General features: G+C 49.4%; 1 protein-coding gene across 1 annotated transcript in view; it reads left to right on the top strand.

The window, feature by feature from the left end:
* Positions 1-20905, top strand: part of Kcnk12 (potassium two pore domain channel subfamily K member 12) — a 48206-nt gene extending 27301 nt beyond the window's left edge. The window contains exon 2 of the mRNA XM_020171708.2: positions 15948-20905. Coding sequence (XP_020027297.1) covers positions 15948-16849 — 902 coding nt within the window. The 3' untranslated portion in view covers positions 16850-20905. The remainder of the gene's footprint in view (positions 1-15947) is intronic.
* The last annotated feature ends 222 nt before the right edge of the window (positions 20906-21127 follow it).

Genomic DNA, 21127 nt, shown 5'->3' with positions numbered 1-21127 from the left:
GGTAGGTAAGACAGAACTCGGCCACTATGGCCTGCTGCTCTCTGTTCTGCACTTTGCAAGGTGCCTGACCTCAGTAATGGGCTGATGTAGCTGTTGGAGTGTTCACTCTGTGCCATCCCATGATCACCCTGTGAGGTTGCACTCTCTCCATCTGACAGACAAGGAAACTGAGGCATGGCAAGTAGCTTGCTGAAGGTCCCAGTAAATAGGAGGGGCTGGGTGGACCCATACCCCTGTTTCTTGAACTGCCTACCTCCTCTAGTTTGGCGAGTTTATTCTTTCTCCTGCTTTGTGGCCTCACTTTGGTTCCCTTCCTTATCCCCTCCTGGCTCCTGTGCTGGTCTAGGTCATTCCCCCTACACCCCTTTTTATACCAGTAGCCTTAGAGCTGGACTCCTCGCTCCAGTCCCCAAGTCTGTCCTCACCACAGCAGCTGAGACACACTTCCTTTTTCTAACTACCATGTGAAAATTTTAACAGGTAAACTTTAAGAGCATCTAAATACTACAAAATACAAATGGATATTCTCTGCAATCATTCCCATGTCATAATTGAAAGATCTCTGATTGAGCGAGGAGGCTGAAGGGCTGGGGGGTGGCTGAAGTGGTACAGCACCTGCCCAGCCAAAGGCCCTGAGTTCAAATCACTGAGAAAGAGAGAGAGGGAAGGGAAGAGAGGGAGGGAGGGAGAGAGGAGAGAGAGAGAGAGAAAGAGGGAGTGAAAGAGGTTGAGAAAGGGGAGACAAATGCTGGCTAGAACTTGAGGAAGTTAGATGTCCTGTAAGCCATGATATTTCTATGGATTCAGTTTCCTCGCCTGCCAAATGAGGACAATGATGACATTGTTTTTACTGGGTTATAATGATAACCAAATTAGATAAGCCATAAAAATTTGCTCCACATTGTCCAGAACTATTAAAAATGTTGATGGCTGTTGTTATAATCCAATTTCCTTCTAGAATTGCATGCAATTTTGCTGATATTTACAGAAAAAGAACAGTTATCAAATACATTCAGCATCTCTACTGTCACTTGGTATCTACTTGAATATTATTATATTTTTTTCACTTTTTTGTAAAACCATTGGTTTATCTGTTTGTCCTTCATGGTAAAGTCACTGAGAGTGTCAGGTTTTCTCATTTTTGGTGGTATCTGTGTCACCTGAGCTCTGCTGTGGGAGCAGAGGGATTTGTTGACTCGTCTTTACTGCTTTCTTCCTTTTCCCCTCTTCCATCTCCACCTTGCTTTCTCCTCAGGGCCTTTGCTCCACTGTTGACTGGCCTGGAATACTTTTATCCAGATGTCACCTCTTCTGGTGCTTGATCACATCCTTAATAAGGCCTGCCCTGAGTTTGTACCACCTGCCTCCTCCCACCCCTTGAGACTCCCCACTCCACTTCACCTGCTCTGTTTTTTTTTTATTTTCTGTTTTTCTCTAGCACTTTCTATCACACCACATAACTACTTGTATATTATTTGTAGTTTATTATCTATCTTGTACACGACAAGGCAGGCTTCATGAGAGCAGGGAACTTTGTTTGGATCACTGATGAACCAACCCCAAGGCCCAGCACAGAGTCCTGGCACACAGTAGGCCCTCAGGATTTGTTAAATGAATGAAGCCTCCTTCATAGGCTTCTGCATTTCAAGGCTGGGGTTCCCTGCAGGCCTTCCTTCTCATAGCATATGTGCCCCAAAGGAAGGCTTATCCTATTCAGGACCCCTGAATCCTTGCCCCAACACAGACCTCCCAGACCCTGAGACCACTGCCTCTGCCTGCTTGGCTAAGGTGGGCTCTAGTACAATCTCCTCTGGGAAGCCCTCTTGGCTTCTCTTGCTTTCTGGCACCCCCTGGCAGCTCCCTTGCTGTCATTTTCATAGGATATTATGCTCATTGTTTGTTCTCAGGTTAGGGACCTTATCTTACTCATTTTTACTTATAACTTAAAACTTAAAAAAAGTAACAGTACTTATTTGGAGTGCCTTGTTGACTTTAAAAGTAGGAACTATTTCATTTGTCCCCCCAGAATATATTTATAAAAGTACAGAGAAGGAACTTAAAATAAGAATTATATTTCCACCACCTAGAGATATGCTTCACATATATGGAACAAAATAAGTGTGTGTACTTACACACCTGCACATACATTGCCAAATAAATCGGGCAACTGGAAAAGAATTTCTTTTACAAAAATGATGAACAGCATAGGATGCTGTCCTAGGATGCTGAGGGCAGAACCATTTGGAAAAGGACACAGGCAGCTCCTGAGAGCCAGGGGCTAGCCAGGTGCTTGCCCACAGAGGGGCTGGACTGTTCTGCTGGGAGGACATAGCAACGCAGAACTCCTGCACCGAGACAAGGCTGCTTTATGACTATGGTGGGGGGGAGCTGAAAACAAGACCACTCACCCCATCACTGAAGTTCAAACACAGACCAACACAAGAACATCACCCAAACCACAAAAATGACCCAACACCCCCCATCTGGTTAATACAAGCAGCTGGCCACGCTCTGCTGTTCACACCTTCCAGCAAGGAATTGTTAAGGTGCCCACGTCATAGACTCATTCCCACTCCCTGGCAGCATCTAATCCAGGGCAAAGACTCCTCCCTCAAGCCCTTCCCCCAAGTCCTCTAACTCAATCCCAAATTCCAGAATTAGTCCCTTCTGATGTCCTATCTCACAGAAGCTCCACAACTCCCCACAGTGTACAACAAGCTTTTGTTACAATGAGCTCATAAACCCAATTTTGTTCAGCTGCAGGGGTATTCCCGGTGGTTGTTGGCTGAAGAACACGGACAATATTATATACAGCACAGTTTTCTTTCCCTGGCTCCATATCTCAGAAATATAGCATACTTAATCTTAACCAAAAGGCTAAGAGAGGCTTCAAAACCATAAATGAATGACACTCAAACCAAGATGGAAGCCATGATTCTGGAACAGCATCTGCGGTGATGGAGACTAAGAGCCTTTCTGGTAGGAACTTCACAGCTATTCCCTGTATGATAGAGGGTGACGGGAAATTTAGAACATGGGCCTCGTGCTCACTGGCAAGGCACTGTAGAAAAACAAAGTCTTAAATAATGCTCTGGAACAATAGTAAACAGGACAGAGCTGGTCACAGGCAGTGCATGACTAAATACCCGATGAGCTAAAAGTGCTGCCAGGTGACTAATTGGATTCACACAGATGAAGGGAAAGGGAGTCAGTCATTCCTGACTGGGGAAGGTGGGTCCAGGCAGTTCAGACAACTTGAGAAGGAGGGTGACACTAGGAAGGCTGCACTTCCAATGAGATGGACATGTGAGATGCTCAGAATGAACCAAAAGGAGACACCAGAACACCAGAGAGTCTGGATCACAGGCCATCTCTGTGCTTATGGGGAGGAGCAAAAGGGCAGAGCAATAAGGTGGAAGGATCTTTGGGCAGACCTGAATTGCACTCCTGATGGTGTTATTTTCTGTAACCTTGGACAAGGTGGTTCATATCTCTGAACCTCAGCCCCCAGCCCCTTCTGTCATACAGGAGATAGTACAAACTCCTGCCACAGACCCAGGGCAGGTGTTCAGACCATAGCAAGTAAGTCCCCCTGCATGGTACAACTGGGCACAATGTTTCAGAGCAAAATCACCATTGCATTCTCTGACTGGAGGCCGAGTGTGGCGCGGGAGGGATAGAAAGAGCTGTGGTGTGGAGTCTGGGCTCTGCATTCTGGCCTTGTTCTTTCATTTCCTTCACTCATCCCGGTTTCCTCACCTGTGTGATGATTCCTGTTCTGGGGACTACAACTCTGACAGTACCAGTGAGGGCCTGGCCTGGAGTAGGGGCTCTGCAAATCCAGTCCCCCCTCCCCTGCCCCTTACTTCCTGTGTACCAGCCATCAGCCTCCCCAGCGAGGGCAGCTAAAAAGCAGAATATTTGGTTAGAACCAGCCCTGCCTCATCCAGCTCTGCTGACCCCCACCAAGCCCTAACAGAGGCCCCTGGGTAAGGCAGGTCAGTGGCTCACAGGGCAGACCTGGAGTTTTCCTGAACCTTCCTGAGTACTCCCTGCTCCAGCATTACAGCATCATGCCTTCTTGTCCTCTGGAACTGCCTTCTGTGGGAGGACCTATGGGGGGGTGACAGGGGAGGCCAAATATGGGGACAACTTAGAAAGAGCCAGACCCTGGAGGACTAGCCTGCATGCATTAGCAAGTCATCCGTAAGGGCTTGGTATCTAGCTATCTCCCTACGTATCCCCATCAGCTTGGCTACAGAGATCCTCGAATGTGGTCTGTAACTGGCATGGCTGGCAAGGAGGGAGCACGGCTCCAGGTACATGAAAAGACAGCTGACTGAGAGGAGTTGAACTGAGAATAGGATTCTTTGCTCTCTAGAATCTCAATAAGTGTCCTTATAGCCCTGCTCCTCTATGAGGGAGGATTCAAGGTAAAATGGGACTGAACACTGACATTGCATGGATGCTCTGATCAGAGGCTAGTGGACCCACCTTCTCCCTGCAGCTGGTCTGCCTTCCTCTGAGAGGCAGCACTGGCTGCTCCACCACAGCCCTGTGGGCACCCTCAGGTGGGAAAAGCAAGGGGCGGGCTGGGAGGGAGGGCACACTGGAACTTCCGCATCTCACTGCCTCTAATGCCTGGTTCTTGTTGGCCAAGGCCTTTGTCCCATCCAAGGCTGCGTCTGGTTTTGGATTCAGTCTCCAAAATCAGGCCCTGCTCTTTTTGTGGGGGGCAGGAGGGGCAGTGATCTCATCCCAGAAGAGAATTAGTCATCAGAGACACAGGGACAGATCTGGGGGGCAGGATGGAGTCAGGCTCTATGTAAATGAGTCATCTTCCCGCCAGCTCTACCGGGTCTGCTTGTCAGCTGCTCCCCAGGAGAGGTTGTTAAGCAGCAGCTACCCGGAGGCAGGAGTAGTTAACCAGCTTTTAATAACTCATTTTGCTGAATGATTTCTGGTGAGGAGAAAAGCGCTTAACTCCAGAGATAAAGCACAGAGTGGGGGAGGAAGTCAGTAGCACTGGCAGGAAATCTGTGCCAAGGCGTGGAGACTTCACAGAGGCACTTACCTTTACTCATGGTTTATCAAAACCTTTCTTCTGTTAAGAAGCACCCGCCTGGTGGGCACCTGTGGCTTATGCCTGTAAACTAGATACTTGGAAGGATGAGATAGGGAAGATTGTGGTTTAAGGCCAACCAGGGCAAATAGTTCGAGAGTCCTCCCACCCCTCCCGTTTCCAAAATAACCAGAACAAAATGCACTGGAGGTGTAGCTCAAGGGCTAGAGGGTCTGCTTTGCAAGTGTGAAGCCCTAAGTTTAAACCCTAGTCCCACCAAAAACAAAAAAACAAAAAAGTAGTACTGGTCTGGGGGGTGGGGGGTGGGGGGTGGGGAAGGGTAACTCTGCTTAGCATACAAAAGGCCCTGGGTTACATCTCCAGCACCAAGAAAGAAATAAAAGACACTGGTCTTCACCACTGGGTTCTGCCCTGTTTTCCTAGTTCCTCTCCCCCCAGCCTACCGTCATGAAAAAGAAAATCATCCCAAAAGCAAGCCAAAGGCAGGCAGGAGAACAGGAGAGGGAGCACCTTCTAGGGTGTTTTGCTGACTTGTGCCTCTTTATCCTGACTCATTGAGCATCCAGGGTGAGATGGATGCTCCAGTCTTTGCTCCCCACACTCACATGGTGGAAGGAGGGAAGCCAAACACTTCTGCCCTTGGGCTGCTGACCATCTAGTTCTGCAAATGGACAAATCCATAAGCATCCACAAATACAAGATGTCAGCTTTTCTACCAACTGTCCCATTTTTAAATATCACATACACATGCTCAATTTTGAGATCAGAAAAGATAGTGCTTCTCTCTAGCTGGGCCTCCTACATAGCACAGAGGCCAGAGCTGGCAGTGAGCCCAGTGGTGAAGAAACTGAGGCCCAGTGAGGTGAAAAGAGGAGTTAGTGGCAGAGCCAGGCTTGAGTGTCTATACAGGGTCTTTTTCTAATGCTGAAATTCCTCAGGAGTGTGGTGATTGATTGGACTCAGCACTTTGGCTGTGGTAAAAGGGCCATGCTTTGCCTATGGTGTTTCCAACTAAGTCTGGTGATTTGGGGCTACTGGCCATGTCTTAGGCACTGTGGGAAGCCTCTGAGATCCACATCCATCCTCATTTAGTCCTCACGATTAAGTCCATTGGAGGTAGGCACTGGCACTGGGTGTTTTAGAGGGAGAAGCCCCATTAGCAGGTGGAGGCACTGAACCTATGGGCACAGCCCCTACCCCTCACTGTGCCCTCAGCTCACCCAGAGAGGTGGTACTGGCCCTGTCCAAGCCTGAGGAAACTGAACTTTTCTTTTGAGCATGAGGTTTCCAGAATTTTTCAGAGCAGGGCAGATTACTGGAGAAGCTCCCAGGGTCCCACGCAGTGCTCATTCCCACAAAGCTGAGTGCAAGGTAGACAGAAACTTCTCCCACAGACTACTGGCTCCATCAGCCACGGGAAGTGAACACAACTACAGGCAGGCACCAGCAGGCTGAGCCCCACATACAACCCTGGCTCTGGGCACTGCACTCCCAGCAGGCAAGGCCTCTCTCAAACCTAGGCCTCTGTTCCCCCATGTTTGAAACCCCACCTGTCTTCAGGACTAAGCATCAACACATCCTCCACACCTCTTTCCCAGTCACTTCCCCAGGACAACCTCAGCCTGACGTTTCCTAAACTGGTCACCATGCACCTGGGGATGGGGGGAATGGGACTGTCTTATGTCCCCAGGTGATTGTATTGTCTGCCTGAGTTGAGAACTGTTGCCCTAACCAAAGGCAAGCCCTTCTCTGCCTTTCAAACCCTTGTATGTTTGCCCTTGTCACATCGCAAGCTCCTTCCTCTAGCTACAAATACAGGTTCTGCCACTTTCTTGCTCCATGATTTGGGGCAAGTTATTTAACCTCAACATCTTTGTCTGCTAAACTGACAGTTTATGAATGTCACCAGTGGGGATGATAGTTCCCACTGCAGTTCATGAAATCTAAGAACATTGTATATACCATGAGGCATTACAAATGCTGCCAAATGAACTACGTCAGACCATTGATTGTAAGGTGCATCATGATTGGAGGTGCTCAACTGTGAGGGGGAAAGCTGTGATTTAAATCAATGAAACACAGTTGGGCCTGTTGCAAGGATTAAGTGAATTGATATTCCTGGAGGACCTGGCTCAGTGCCTGGAATGAGTGAGGGCTCAATAGATGGCAGCAGTTCTTAACCCTCTATGGTTCCATCACCCTGTCAGTGCTTTCCTGACTCATCCCATCCCTTCTTTCAGCACTGGTCTCCCAAAAGGTTCAGGTTCATCCAGCTCAGTTAGTTGTCCAACCAGGGGAGTGACATGGAGCAGGCTGATATGTACAACCCTCAGGTGTAAGGCTTAGGTTCATGGCCCAGGGAAGTGTCTGACCCAATGCCTTCACAAGTGACAGTCCTCCTCCATGATTCATGGTCAGGAGTCCCCCTTCCTCTCCCAGAGATTCAGGTCTCTGTCCCAGCCACAGGGCAGCCTGACAGTAGCCCCCTAACAACCCACATCTCCTACTGTTCCCTGTCTGGAGCAGGGGCACTGGAAAGTCAGGCAGTTGGCTGGCCTTGGGCAAAGGCTCAGCTATATGTGAACCTCGGGATTCTTGACTATTAAAGCAAGCCCTTTGTCCTGACTCTGATTCTGAGAAAGGATTCCTGGAGGGGTGTGGCAAGAGACAAGTTGGGTCACAGGTAGAGTAGCCAGGTTTAGCAAACTGGAAGTTCAGATAAAAAATCATTTTTAATGTAAGTATGCCCCATGCAATTTGGGGAACATACTTATTTCTTATCTACCTAAAATTTCTTTCTTTTTTTTGCAGTACTTGGGTTTGAACTCAGGGCCTACACCTTGAGCCACAACTCAGTCCTTTTATGTGTTGGGTATTTTTGAGATAGGGTCTCACAAACTATTTGCCCAAGCTGTCCTCGAACTGCAATCCTCCTGATCTCTGCCTCCCAAGTAGCTAGGAGTACAAATGCAAGCCACCAGCACCTAACTCATATTTTTTATTTCTTTTTCTTTTTCTTTCTTCCTTCCTTTCCTTCTTTTGTAATCATAAGAACTGCCCCCCCCCAATTACATCTATTCTGTCATCCTGAGAACACACTTTGGTTTTTTTGTGATACTGGGGTTTGAACTCAGGGCCTTGTGCTTGCTAGGCAAGTGCTCTACCACTTGAGCCACACCCCTAGCCTGAGAACACACTTTGGCACAGTGTGTTAAATTTTATAAAGACAGTTATAGTGAAAGGTTTACATTTCACAGATGAAGAAATCGAAGCTCAGAGAAGTTAGTGTTAGTGACTTGTTTCAATCGCTTGACCAATAGCAGCCACGAAAGAACGCAAACCGGAGTTCAAGCCTGGTACTATTTCCTGGACACTGGGCTGCTTAGCCATTGGTCCCCTGGAGTGTGTTTGGGAGTCCCTCACAGAAGACTTACCCAGGAAAGGCGATCCACAGGCTAGTGCAAGGGAAGTCCAGAGATAAAGTAGGCAGTGTGGCTACTTTGATTAGACAAGGCGTTTAGGGTCATCAAGATCTCCTTTCTCACCCTCAACCTTCTGTAGTGTCAACTTCATCCCAGAGCCCAATTTCCTGGCTCCTGATGGCTGCCAACCACCCCTGGGACTACCTCTTGCTTCTTAGTATCCAAGCTTTTAACCCAGAAATGCTCAAAAAAGCTGTCATCTCATTGGCTTGAATGGAGTCACATGCCAATTCCTGGACATGCCTTGCACTGATTGGCTTAGGCTTTCCCATCCTTGAGCCAATCATGAAAAAGGACTGGATTATCCTGATTGGCCTAGACTCATTGCATTCCAGGTGTTGGGTCAGTTCAGACAAGCTGTCTGGCTGCTGCTCAGTGCAGGGCTGGGGAATGATTGTTAAGGAGATAGCAAATGTCCACCAGTAGGTCAATGGAAATTGAAATCGAATATTTGCAGCTGGACAGATCCCAACCACGAGGGTCATCTGAGATGCCTTATTAGCATTGCATCTTAATGACTTTAGTTCATTTACACACATTCATGGTGGGAAGATCTTTGTTAAAACATGGACTCCCGGTTCCATTTCCTGTCCCTCTAAATAAACCCTCTGGAGTGGAATCTGCCCTGGAATCTGCATTTTAATCACACAGTCCAGTTTCTTGGAACAGCCCTGGTTTATACATGCTGACCTGGACTAATTGTTAGTACTGTCACTTTTACTCTCAAAAGAATCCGAGATTGGACTATAAATTATATTTGTCCCCCTCAGAGCTGACAGTGCAGCACCCAGCAGGAAAAGGTCCCTGAAGGTAATGAGCCAAAGCCTCCCATCTGTCTGGCACAGTGGAAAGGGCACAGGCTTTAGGGCGGCTCAGCCTCTTATAAACTCCGGCTGTGAGACGTTCTCCTCCCTGACCAGCTTCCTTGCCTGCGTTGTTGGGGGTGGTAGTGGGGACTGGGTGGGAAGAATGTGTTGTGTGTCCAGCAGAGGCTGCCACCCAGGGGTGCATGTCGTGGATCAGCATTAGCCTCCCTGTCTCACTCTCAGGCTTTTTGCGCTGAACTCTTGAAGGCCCTGTCACCAGGGCCTCATTTGCGAAGGCGGCACCAGACAGGCTGTGGGAACAAGCTTCACAGCTTTTGTCAGAGCAGCACAATAAAGCCCCCAAGTGTCTGCTCTCTGCAAACTGGGATGGCAGATCAATTGTGGCATAAACAAAACAGCAGGCTTGGTGTGAACCTGGGGACAGATTACGCCTTTGCAGGGTGTGACTGTGGGGCGGGGGTAGAATATTCTCAGGGTTTGCCTTTTTTCTGGCTGGAGCTTCAAGGCCCTCTAGAGTCAGCCTGGATCCCCATAAATTGCCAGAGCTTAGGGGACTGCTCCCCAACTCTGGAAAGCAATAACTAGGCAGTAGTACCTGGCATAGACCTGACCCAGGGCTTCAGCATCCCCCAGAGCTAGAAGCCCGTTGTGTGGATGGAGGAGAATGGACAGTCTGCAGCCCCCTATCTTTCTGAGCTGAGCTTGACTGTGGCCTGTAGGAAAATAAGGGAGGAAAAGAGGGCCCAGGGAGCTTGACTTCCGGAACAGGGCAGGAAGAGGGACACTTGCATTGGCTGTCCTCTGTGCTATCAGAGAACCTGCAGACCTGCCTGTACCCTGCATTCTGGGCAGAGAATCCAGCATCATTTGGGGCCTGCAGTCACCACCTGACCAAGTGGTTGGGCTGGATGCAGTTTGAGCCAGGGCCACAAGAAGACCCCAGGACAGACTCTGGGGTCAGAACTGTGCTCTCAGGGGTGTGTCTGCTGGTAGCAAAGGGGGTGCAGACCATAGAAAACCCCAAAGAAACACTACAAGGGGCCTCCACAAAGGCAGCTCAGCTTCTCTTTGAGGACAGGAATGACCCTGTCTAGCTGTCCACTGGCTAGGCTGCCACCTGAGTCCTCAGGAAATGTTGCTGAAGGAATGAATGGGGGAGGCTGGTGTAAATAGCTACATATCAGGTGCTGGTCACCTTGCTGGGGCTCTAGGATAAGACCACCTCCTGTGGGGGGGTGAGTGGTGGGTGGGGAAGCAGGTCTTATTCTAGGTTCAGTTTTCAAGGTGAAGGGCTTTAACCTAAACCCAAAGGCCAAAGGAGATCCTTAAGCAGAATCCAGGAATCCATACACAGAGGAGTTTAGAAACTAAAGATGTGGTCAGGCATAGTGGTACACACCTATAATCCCAGCTACTCCAGAGGCACAAGTATGAAGCCAGCCTGGGCAAAGTTAGTGAGACCCTGTCTCAAAAACCAAATACAAACAAAAGGGCTAGGGGCTTAGCTCAAGTAGTAGATTGCTTGCTTAGAATGTGTGAGGCCCTGGGTTCAATCTCCAGTACCAGAAAAATTCTGAAGATGGCTCTGGAGGGTGGAGGAGATGGCTTGGCCACCTGGAAGTAAATAGGTAGAGCAGATCTTGAGGGACAGATAAGTACCCTGCCTGTGGTCAACTAGGCATCAGTCCCCTCTGCATCACATTCCACCTATGTCCCCAAGCCTTGGGTCAAGTCCTACCTAAATGGCTAGCCCTGGAGGGCTGCAATGTGGTTGTGTAAGAGCAGCATCCTCTGTGGTGCTCTCAGAGGATGGTCCAGTGAGGTGGGCAGCATGGACCTTATCTGCCAGCAGACCTGGGTTTCAGTCTCAGCTTCATTTCCCAGCTGTGGGGCCTGGCAACTGCTTCAGCCTGTAACCCACAGTTTCCACAACTGTGCGGTAGACACACGCTGACACGTGTGAGGCTGGCACATATGTGGCATGAGGCTGGCACTGTTAAGTGGTGGCCTTCACCCCAGCACAGAACAAATCTAGGTGGAACAGGTTTATTAACTGGGCCAACACAGGAAACAGCTTTGTCTTCATCTGTTGTCTGAAAGAACTTCCTTTTGCATCTCTTAACAATATCTTGCAGAGATGCCTTGGTTTCCAAATATTTTTTTTTAAGCACTAGTTTGGAGCTGGGGCCATGGGTCAGTACCTGCCTAGCAAACACAAGGCCCTTGGTTCAATCTCCAGTACTGAAAAAGAAAAAAGAAAGCACCAGTTTTGCCAGGCATTGTGGTGCACACCTACAATCCCAGCACTCAGAGACTAAGGCAGAAGGATAGCGAGTTCAAGGATAGGCAGGGCTACGTAGTTCAAGGCAAGTCTGGGTCACAGAGTGAGACCCTGTCTCAACACACACACACACACACACACACACACACACACACACACACACACGAATTTGAAGGTTGGATTTAACATCTGAAAATGAGTCTCAATCTCAAAGCTGGTACTTCCTTTTGTTTGTTTTTTGTTGTTTTGAGACAGAGTCCCTTTTCGAGAGTGTGGCCCTCTTAAGTCTCTGAAGACCTCGTCCTTCCAGTGTCCAGTTGACCCTGTCACTTTCATGCATCTTGAGGCTGCAAGCCCTATGTGTTACTCAGCTTTCTGTCACTATAACAAAACACTTGAGATAATCAACTTATCTTGCAACCTTCGAGCTCGTCCTAGAAACCTAACTGGGAGTAACGGGACACTAAGAAAGGACAAAAGACAGAAGACAAACATGCAGAAAGCTGGGGTCAGGTGGGTTGGGTGCTCTGATGGAGACACACAACAGCCTCCTCCACCTCCAGCGAGTTTATTATATACAGTAGCAGACAAGGAGGTGGAGCAACAGACATTGTAGTTATCGGGAACAGGAGGAACCTGCGATCACTACTTTCTGAACATAAACATCTTAGGAAAAGCAGCTGTTGCCTTTTGCCCTCACCCCTTTCTGTGGCTGGGGCCATGCCAACTCAGCCTACAGATTATTGGGTGTAGCTGTGCTTACGTCAGGTTCTCATAGGCTTCTCACCATCCGCTCCCCATAAACTTATAAAGTGAAAAAGGTTATTTCCTCCACAGCTGTGGAGGCTGCAGTCCAATCTTTTGTTCCATTGCTTTGGGCCTATAGTGAGGTCACACATCATGGTGGAAGCACATGGTGAAGCAAAACCAGTCAGCTAGGGACTGGGGATGCTACCCAGGGGTGGAACACATGCCTAGCATGTGCAAGACCTAGGGTTCAATTTCTAGCACCATCCAACCAACAAACAAATGCTCACCTATGGCCAAGGAGCAAAAGAGAATAAGGAGGGGGCCAGGGCCTCCCAGTCCCTTTTTAAGGGCACTTGCCCCAGTGACTAAGAATCTCCCACCAGGGCCCCACCCCTCAAAGGTTTCACCACCTTCTAATAGCACCACCTTGGTGACCATACCTTCAACACATGGACCTTTCAGGGATATTTAAAATCCAAACTACATATCAAGTGTAGTGGTACATACCTGTAGTCCCAGCTACTAGGGAGGCTGAGGCAAGAGGATGGCTTGAGTTCAGGAGTTTGAGGCCAGCCTGAGCAATATAATGAGACCCCATTCCAAAGTAAGAAAGAAAAAGATCTAAAGCATAGCACCCTAGGGGTACAGACTGCTTGCATCACTGCTGCTCTCTTCCTCCCATGGTCACATGGGTGGCCTCCATCAGCCCCACCCAGACAACTCACCAGCACAGCTTCTGACTCTGGGAGACTCACTCTGGTTCTTCTGGAGTTCTCCCCTCATTCTACTCTGACACGTGTGAGGGTCTGCACCTCCCAGCATGCAGCCCCAGGTTCTCTGGGTTACCCCTCACCACCACCCTGTGTTGCCTGAGCACTCCCCACAACCATACCTCTCCCACATCACGCCCATCTTCCACCAACCCCTGGACAATTTTGAGCCTTTCATAGAGCCTGGCGGAGAGGGGCTGTTGCTACTTGTCAGACCCATTTTGCAGATTTAGTAAGTCTACATGTTGTGTCTGGAATTCTCTTTAGAATGGGAAGTTAGGTACCACAAATTGTTCTGTTTTGAGATGTTAGCCAAAAATTTGAACGAGTAGGAAAATCCAATTCAACATTCTCTTAACTAAACAAAACATTAATTTTCCAAGCTTAAGATTTCCCATTTCTTTAGGAGTTTAACAAAGTGATCTATGAGGGGTTTTGTCTTCCTGAATGAGTGGAAGCAGTGCTGTGTACACTGGACTAAGCTCCAGGCTTGAAGCCAGGACAAATGGAGGTAGTCTGTCCCAAAATAAACCGCAGGTCCCACCCCCTCGGCAATGATGGGTAGATGGGTATTAAGGTCCCTGAGAGTCAAATAGTCTAGAAATTTTAGGTTTTCTTATCGTGAAAACTCCTAAAACACAATTTAACAATTTAACAAATTTTTGACATGGGTGACCACCACCCAGGTCAACAGAACAGTCAACGGCCCCCTAGTCCCTTCCAATTCAGCCCCTGTCAACACCCAGAGGAAGCCCCAACTCTGACTTTTATCAAATCACTTTCCCACTTTTCCTTGCAATTTGACCAAGTGTGCATCCCTTAAAAAAAAAAAAAAAGCCACAGCTTGGTTTTGCCTCATTTTGGATTTTATATTAATGGAATAATACAGAATGTATTCTTTTGTGTACAGCTTTTGTTTAGCATTCTTTTTTGTGAGATTCATCCATGTTGGAAGTGGTTTATGCTTTTTCCTGTATAGTATTCCTGTGTAATGAGTACATCATGATTTAGATATGTTGCTGGGCATTTGGATTATCAATCTAGGACTTTTTATAAACACACATGCATTACTCCTTGGTCTTTTGGCTAAGATCAAGCATACACACATACACTCCCACTCTCCATATAGCCGTGTAACTTCAGAGCTGATAGCTTTGTCTGTGTGTGTGCGTGCGTGCGCACATGCATCCATGTGTGTGTGTGGTACTGGAGTTTGAACTCAAGGTCTTCTACTTGCCAGGCAGGTGCGCTAGCAGTTGAGCCACACCCCCAAGCCCTTTTTGCTCTATGTAGTGTTCAAACAGTCTCATATTTATACCAAAGCTGGCCTGGAATGCGATCCCATTTATGCTTCCAGCATAGCTAGGATGACAGGTGTGTGCCACCACATCCAGATTTTATTGGCTGAATTGAGCTCTCATGAATTTTTTGCCCAGGCTGGTCTTGAACCTCTCTATTCTCTAGATCTCTGCCTCCTGCATAGCTAGGATTACAGATATGAGCCACCACACCCCACTCAAAGTTGACTTTATGAACTCAAGAACTTAAGTTTGGCTTTAAAGTATAGCAAAATCCTGCTATCAAGTTCCTGGGTAGACCACTAGTTTGTTTGTTAATTGGTTCTAAATGTAGAGACATAACCCATCTTTCTCAAAATGGTTAAAATCGTAGGGTTTTCCCTGAACTTGAGTTGTTACACCATGTTCAAGTAGTTGGGCATTTCCTCCAGGAAATCTAGAAAATGATTAGCATACAGGTTTAAGGATTTTACTCTGAGAATATTACAAGAAATATTTTCTCTGGTCTGCGTAGGGAAACAGTAAGCCAAATGGAGCTAGGCATCAGTGGCTCACACCTGTAATCCAAGCTACTCAGGAAGCAGAGATCAGGAAGATCACATACAGAAGCCAACCTGGGCAAATAGTTTGCAAAACCCTATCTCAAAAATACCCAACACAAAAAAGGGCTGGTGGAGTGGATCAAGTGTAAGAGTGCCTGCCTAGCAAGTCTGAGGCCCTGAGTTCAAATCCCAGTACTGCCAAAAAATCCAAATAGGAGAAAGTTCTCTACCCCTTTCCCAGGACTGGCCCTACCCCATTGGCAGTGTATAGACTGCTCTCCTACCATTGGGCATGAATTAAGTAGGGCACCTCCAAAGTTTTGCAGCCAGAGATGTGAAATGTGCCATAGTGCTACTCAGACAGACCACTTTCAGCACAGACTTCTAAGCAGCAAGTGAATCTTCTATCCAGAGGTTAAGCCTCCTCCCCTAACTGGAGTCAGACAACTGTGGGTCCACAAGAAGACCACAGAAAGCAGGGAGCTCAGGCTAGAGGGCAGAGCTGTCCTGAATAGCATGGGAGAGCTCACTGGTCAGCAGCAAGGCCTCAGCAGAAATCAGCTGATAAAGTCTTCGGAAGCTGGCACTTTGAACAAGTGGGAAGATTAAGAATTATGAGGGTTTACTGGGTGCCAGTGGCTCACGCCTGTAATCCTACCTACTCTGGAGGCAGAGATCAGGAGGATCCCAATTCAAGGCCAGCCTTGGCAAAATGAAAGTGAGACCCTATCTCAAATACCCAACATCCAAAAAGAAGGGAGGGCGGAGTGGCTCAAGTGGTAGAGCACCTGCCTAGCAAGTACGAGGTCCTGAGTTCACACCTCTATACGGAGGGAGGGAGGGAGGAAGGAGGGAGGGCAGGAAGGAGGCGTAGGGACCACCTGCCCTGGCTGACCCTCGTTGTATCTCCCCAGGTTTTGGCATGACCACCCCTGCGACAGTAGGGGGGAAGGCCTTCCTCATCGCCTACGGACTGTTCGGCTGTGCAGGGACCATCCTGTTCTTCAACCTCTTCCTGGAGCGCATCATCTCGCTGCTGGCCTTCATCATGCGCGCGTGCCGGGAACGCCAGCTGCGCCGCAGCGGCCTGCTGCCCGCCACCTTCCGCCGCGGCTCGGCGCTCTCGGAGGCCGACAGCCTGGCAGGCTGGAAGCCCTCGGTGTACCACGTGCTGCTCATCCTGGGCCTGTTCGCCGTGCTGCTGTCGTGCTGCGCCTCGGCCATGTACACCAGCGTGGAGGGCTGGGACTATGTGGACTCGCTCTACTTCTGCTTTGTCACCTTCAGCACCATCGGCTTCGGGGACCTGGTGAGCAGCCAGCAAGCCGCCTACCGGAACCAGGGGCTCTACCGCCTGGGCAACTTCCTCTTCATCCTGCTCGGCGTGTGCTGCATCTACTCGCTCTTCAACGTCATCTCCATCCTCATCAAGCAGGTGCTCAACTGGATGCTGCGCAAGCTGAGCTGCCGCTGCTGCGCGCGCTGCTGCCCGGCGCCCGGCGCGCCCCTGGCCCGGCGCAACGCCATCACCCCGGGCTCCAGGCTGCGTCGCCGCCTGGCCGCGCTCGGCGCCGACCCCGCGGCCCGCGACAGCGACGCCGAGGGCCGCCGCCTGTCGGGCGAGCTCATCTCCATGCGCGACCTCACGGCCTCCAACAAAGTGTCGCTGGCACTGCTGCAGAAGCAGCTGTCCGAGACGGCCAATGGCTACCCGCGCAGCGTGTGCGTCAACACGCGCCAGAACGGCTTCTCGGGCGGCGTGGGCGCACTGGGCATCATGAACAACCGGCTGGCGGAGACCAGCGCCTCCAGGTAGACCGCCCGCCCGCCCTTGCGCCGCGGACCCTCACCAGGCTGCCGGCTGCCGGGCGTGTTGGCTTCACTTCTCTCAAGAGCTGGCGTTTTCTTAATCTTTATCCAATAAAATGAAACCAAAAAAAAAATTTTTTTTAAAGAAATACTATTTGGCCAGGCCTGATGTTATCAAGGGCAGGATTTGGGGGAGCCTATGTTCCTGGTGAGTTCCCTCTTGGAGAACTGTGGCCCACAGCAGATCCTCCTCCAGGGACAGAAAAAGTGGCACCCCAGACCCCCCCCCCACACACACACCCGGTGCATAGCGCAGCAAGGAGAGTGCCATTCCTGGGCTTTGCAGACTGGCACTAAGCCCTTCCCCATGCACATAAGCAGCTGGCAACCCCAAAGCATATGGTGCAGCTTTTCATGGCTCCGAAATACCTCCTCAGCATTTAGAATCCTGGCCCAGCCTAGCAGCTTCCTTCTGGTCGTCAGAAGTGATATAGTCACAGTTTTGACAGGGGGGGGTGGGGAAAGCCATATGCTGCCTCCCTGTGTGTATATATAGAACAGCCACTACACACAGAGAATGGTGTAGTATTATGCAATGAGATGAAACATAGCACCAACTTGCGGACTGTGGCATCTCCCCCAGATTGGGAAATTGCAAATGGTGAGGGGCTTAGCTGGCCTTTCTCAGCCTGGAATCAGCCCACTTAGCACACAGCACACAGGGCAGCTATTTCTAATGGCAGGAAGCTTGGGGCGGCCTACAGGGAAGACCCTGTTCTGGTTCAGCACTGAGCTCCAAGGTGCCCCGGCACATCTTGAATCCCCCAGCCCTCCTTTCATGCACACCCTTGTGGGCACACAAGAATACGTTTCCTTATTAATCAAGAAGAAGAGTCAGAGACTTTTCTCAGACAAGATTTGGGTGGGTTTTTTCTTAACTACTGTTGATCAGTTTATCCTTTCCTCTTTTTATAGAGCTTGAGGGTACACAGCACAGGCCCCCACAGTCCTTGGGGACCCAGGCATGCAGCACCAGGAACCCAAAGCAGCCATCCTTCAAATGTCAGGGCATCTGTCTCCAGTACTCTTCAGGTGTTTGGCAGTGAGGAACAGTGGAATCAGATTCTCAATACTGGGCTCTCCTCTAATGCAGTGAGGATGGAGGAAGGGAGCCGATGGAACTGTAAATGGAAGTAATTTTAGGATTAAAGTCATGCTCTGTGTAACCCTCAAGTGGAGACAGATTCTCCCAGACTTGCCCTCTGCATCATGTCGGTCCTTAACAAGGAGGAAGGCCACCCTGAGGAAAATGGCAGAGTTTATAGGCACACGGTGCGATCAGAAGTCTTAGAAAAGCACCAGCTCCAGCAACAGTGTGACACCCCTTGCTGGCAAAGGAGTATGCCTGGAGGACACAAGCACACACAAACTCATGCATATGAACACATACACACTCATGCACACATGCATGAACACATACATCCACATAGAAATTTATGCACACAAGTTCATATACACATGCACATATGTACACAAACTCATGTACACATACAGACTTATGCACATACACCCACATGTGCGTGTGCTCACTCACACACTGCATGAAGAGTCAGTGGATGTCGCAGTCCTCTTTCTTTCCTCTTCCAGTTTATGGCAGAAAGGGAAAAAATGGGCAAGAACGTAGTGAGTCTTTAGGTCATTTCCAATCTGGGTTGGGACTGATTTTTAAACCAGGCCCTAATGTGAATCAAAGCCAGAGAGGCAGGACTGCCCAGGACACAGGTCAGTGTTACTAAATCCTAAAGCGGTAGGCTCTTCCTAGCCCTGGCTTCCTGGATCCACTGTGACCTTCAGTCAGGCCAGCTCTGTAAACCCCCATCTGAACAATGGCTGTGGTCACAAAGGGACTGTATGCTTAGAGTGACATGTACAGAGCCTCTGACAGGACCTGGAAATAAAGCACCGGGTTTATCCCATTAAAAGAAGGAACCATTAAAAGGCATCCAATTAGAGATGTCACCTAGGCAACGGGAAATAGCTTAAAGATCTGAGCCATGCAGGGGGGAGTGGAGATCCCCATGGTAGAGCATCTGGACCATGAGGACTTAGTCTGCTTGCAAAATAGCAGCCTGCATATAGGAAGGGAGCCCTGGCAACAGGACAGGAGGGTAAATTCCAGCCAAGGAGTCACCTTGGCTACACAGGTCTAATGAGGCATCCCAGTCACCCCACCTACCAATGCATGGCATTATACAGAATCTTGTCTCATGGGAGGGACCAGGTCCTGCCTCTAGAGAAAAGAAACTCTAAATATTCCTTGGTAGTCTTCTCTGTCTCCAGTGCTTCCTAGAGTCTATCTTAAGTTGCCTATTCTGTAGTTTTAGCAGTTTTCACTTCCTTTTCCATGCTTTGGCTTTGGAAAGAAGTGATAGGGGCAGTTTGAGCAAGCTTCTTCATAAGCACGGTTTGAGGGGGCAGAGAAGGGGAACTCCCTTCCTTCTCACAGCTTCCCAGAGAAACACCAGTCCTCTAAGGTACAATAAGCGCTACCCTGGGAGTCCTGGCTCAGGTGTGGCTTAAGTGGTAGAGTATCTGCCTAGCAAGACCCTGAGTTAAAACCTCATTACCACCATCAAAAAAAAAAGAAACCCAAGTGGTCCTCTCCTAAGCCCTCTGAGGTGCAGTCAGGCAATCTCAGGCCCTCAGCCTGTGTACAGTATCAGATGGTCCTGGGCATTTGCCTGGTATCATGCACTTGTGCGCGCGTGCGCGCGCGCACACACACACACACACACACACACACACACACACAGCAGCCTTACCAAGAGCTACTAGCCATTTTCCCCAAGGAAAAGCCCTCTCATGGGCCACTCTAAAGAGAAAGATTTCTCATGTTTAATTCACTAGAGATCTACCTGGGCCTGGAAGACCCCTCTCTGCCTTGGGGGAGTTTTATGTATAATGTGCATGTGTTGTGTTTTATCTACACAGAAGCCAGCATCCAAACCCAAGCCCACCCCTGGAAAATAGCTGCTCACTTGACCTGGGAGCCCCTCCCTCCCTCAGACAGGCCCTTCTTCCTGCAGGCTCTGAGCTGAGGGGCCAGAGGAAAAGCTTCTGGGAGGCTAAGGCGGATAGCAGCCCACTGAGGCAGAGGCCAGGGAAGCTGTGGGCCATACAGGTCTGTCTTACTGTAACTTTTTACACTCTTAGAAAACAAAAAGCACAATTCTACATCACTGTCTGGGAAGCCAAACCAGACAGCCAGCTTAGGGTTTTGAGTCCAGAAGAGTCTCTGGGCCTTTTGCACGCAGGGGTTTTTGTATAACCTTACAGTGACTCTGAAGGTGCCTCCTGTTGGGTGGGAAGAGGGAAGGACCCGTTGGAGCCATTTCTGACCCCCAATGGGCTAGCAGCACGGACTTGGAGCCTGGACTCTTGCCTCTGGAGCACCTCTGTCCACTTGTGCACATGGGAGTGTGACATCACTCAATGCGTGGAGCAAAGCCAGCCTCACTGTGCATTGAGGAGAAGCCATGAGCTTTCTGTACTAACCTGGCCCTAGGCCACTTCTCCTCCTCCCTAAAGAAGCTGTCCCTTGCTTCACAACTCATTTTCCATGCTGCTGTTCTCTCAGGAGGGGGTTAGAGCATGCAGGTGAGCCTGCAAGGCTTCTTAAACAACACTTGCACTTGGAGAGAGGGCTTTGAAGGGTGTTTAAAATAACGATGAATAAAATACAGCCTGCCACCCTTTAAGCTGTTTGCTTTCTGTCAGAGCCGCCTGCCTCCCCAGAGTCCTGCTTACGCCCGTCTCTCCCAAGGTTCCTGGGGAGTTAACTACAAAACAGCAGTGACTACATCTGAGCCCAGGGAACTTCTGGGCCAGACCCAGCCATGGCAGGGAAGTTGGGGATGAACCATGGCCATGGTCCCCAACCTGGCTGCATACTTGAGTCCCCAAAAGGAACTTCAAAAGCTACTAAGGCAGACCAGCCATGGTGGCTCACATCTGTAATCCCAGCTCTTCAGGAGAGGGAGACAGAAGGATGGAAGTTTGAGGTCAGCCCAGGCAAAAGTTATCAAGACCCTACCTAGTTCAAAAACAAACCAGGCATGGTGGCAAATGCCTGCTGTCCCAGCTCCTTAGGAAGCAGAGGTAGTAAGATCATGGACTGAGGCCAGCCCAGGCAAAAGCTTGAGACTCTATCTAAAGAATAACTAAAGCAAACAGGGCTGGGGGCATAGCTCAAATGTTTGACCACTTACCCAGCAAGCTCAAAGTC

This window comes from Castor canadensis, chromosome 12, assembly GCF_047511655.1.
Source record: "Castor canadensis chromosome 12, mCasCan1.hap1v2, whole genome shotgun sequence".
Classification (NCBI taxonomy): Eukaryota; Metazoa; Chordata; class Mammalia; order Rodentia; family Castoridae; genus Castor; species Castor canadensis.
This window is presented reverse-complemented; position numbering and strand designations above follow the sequence as displayed.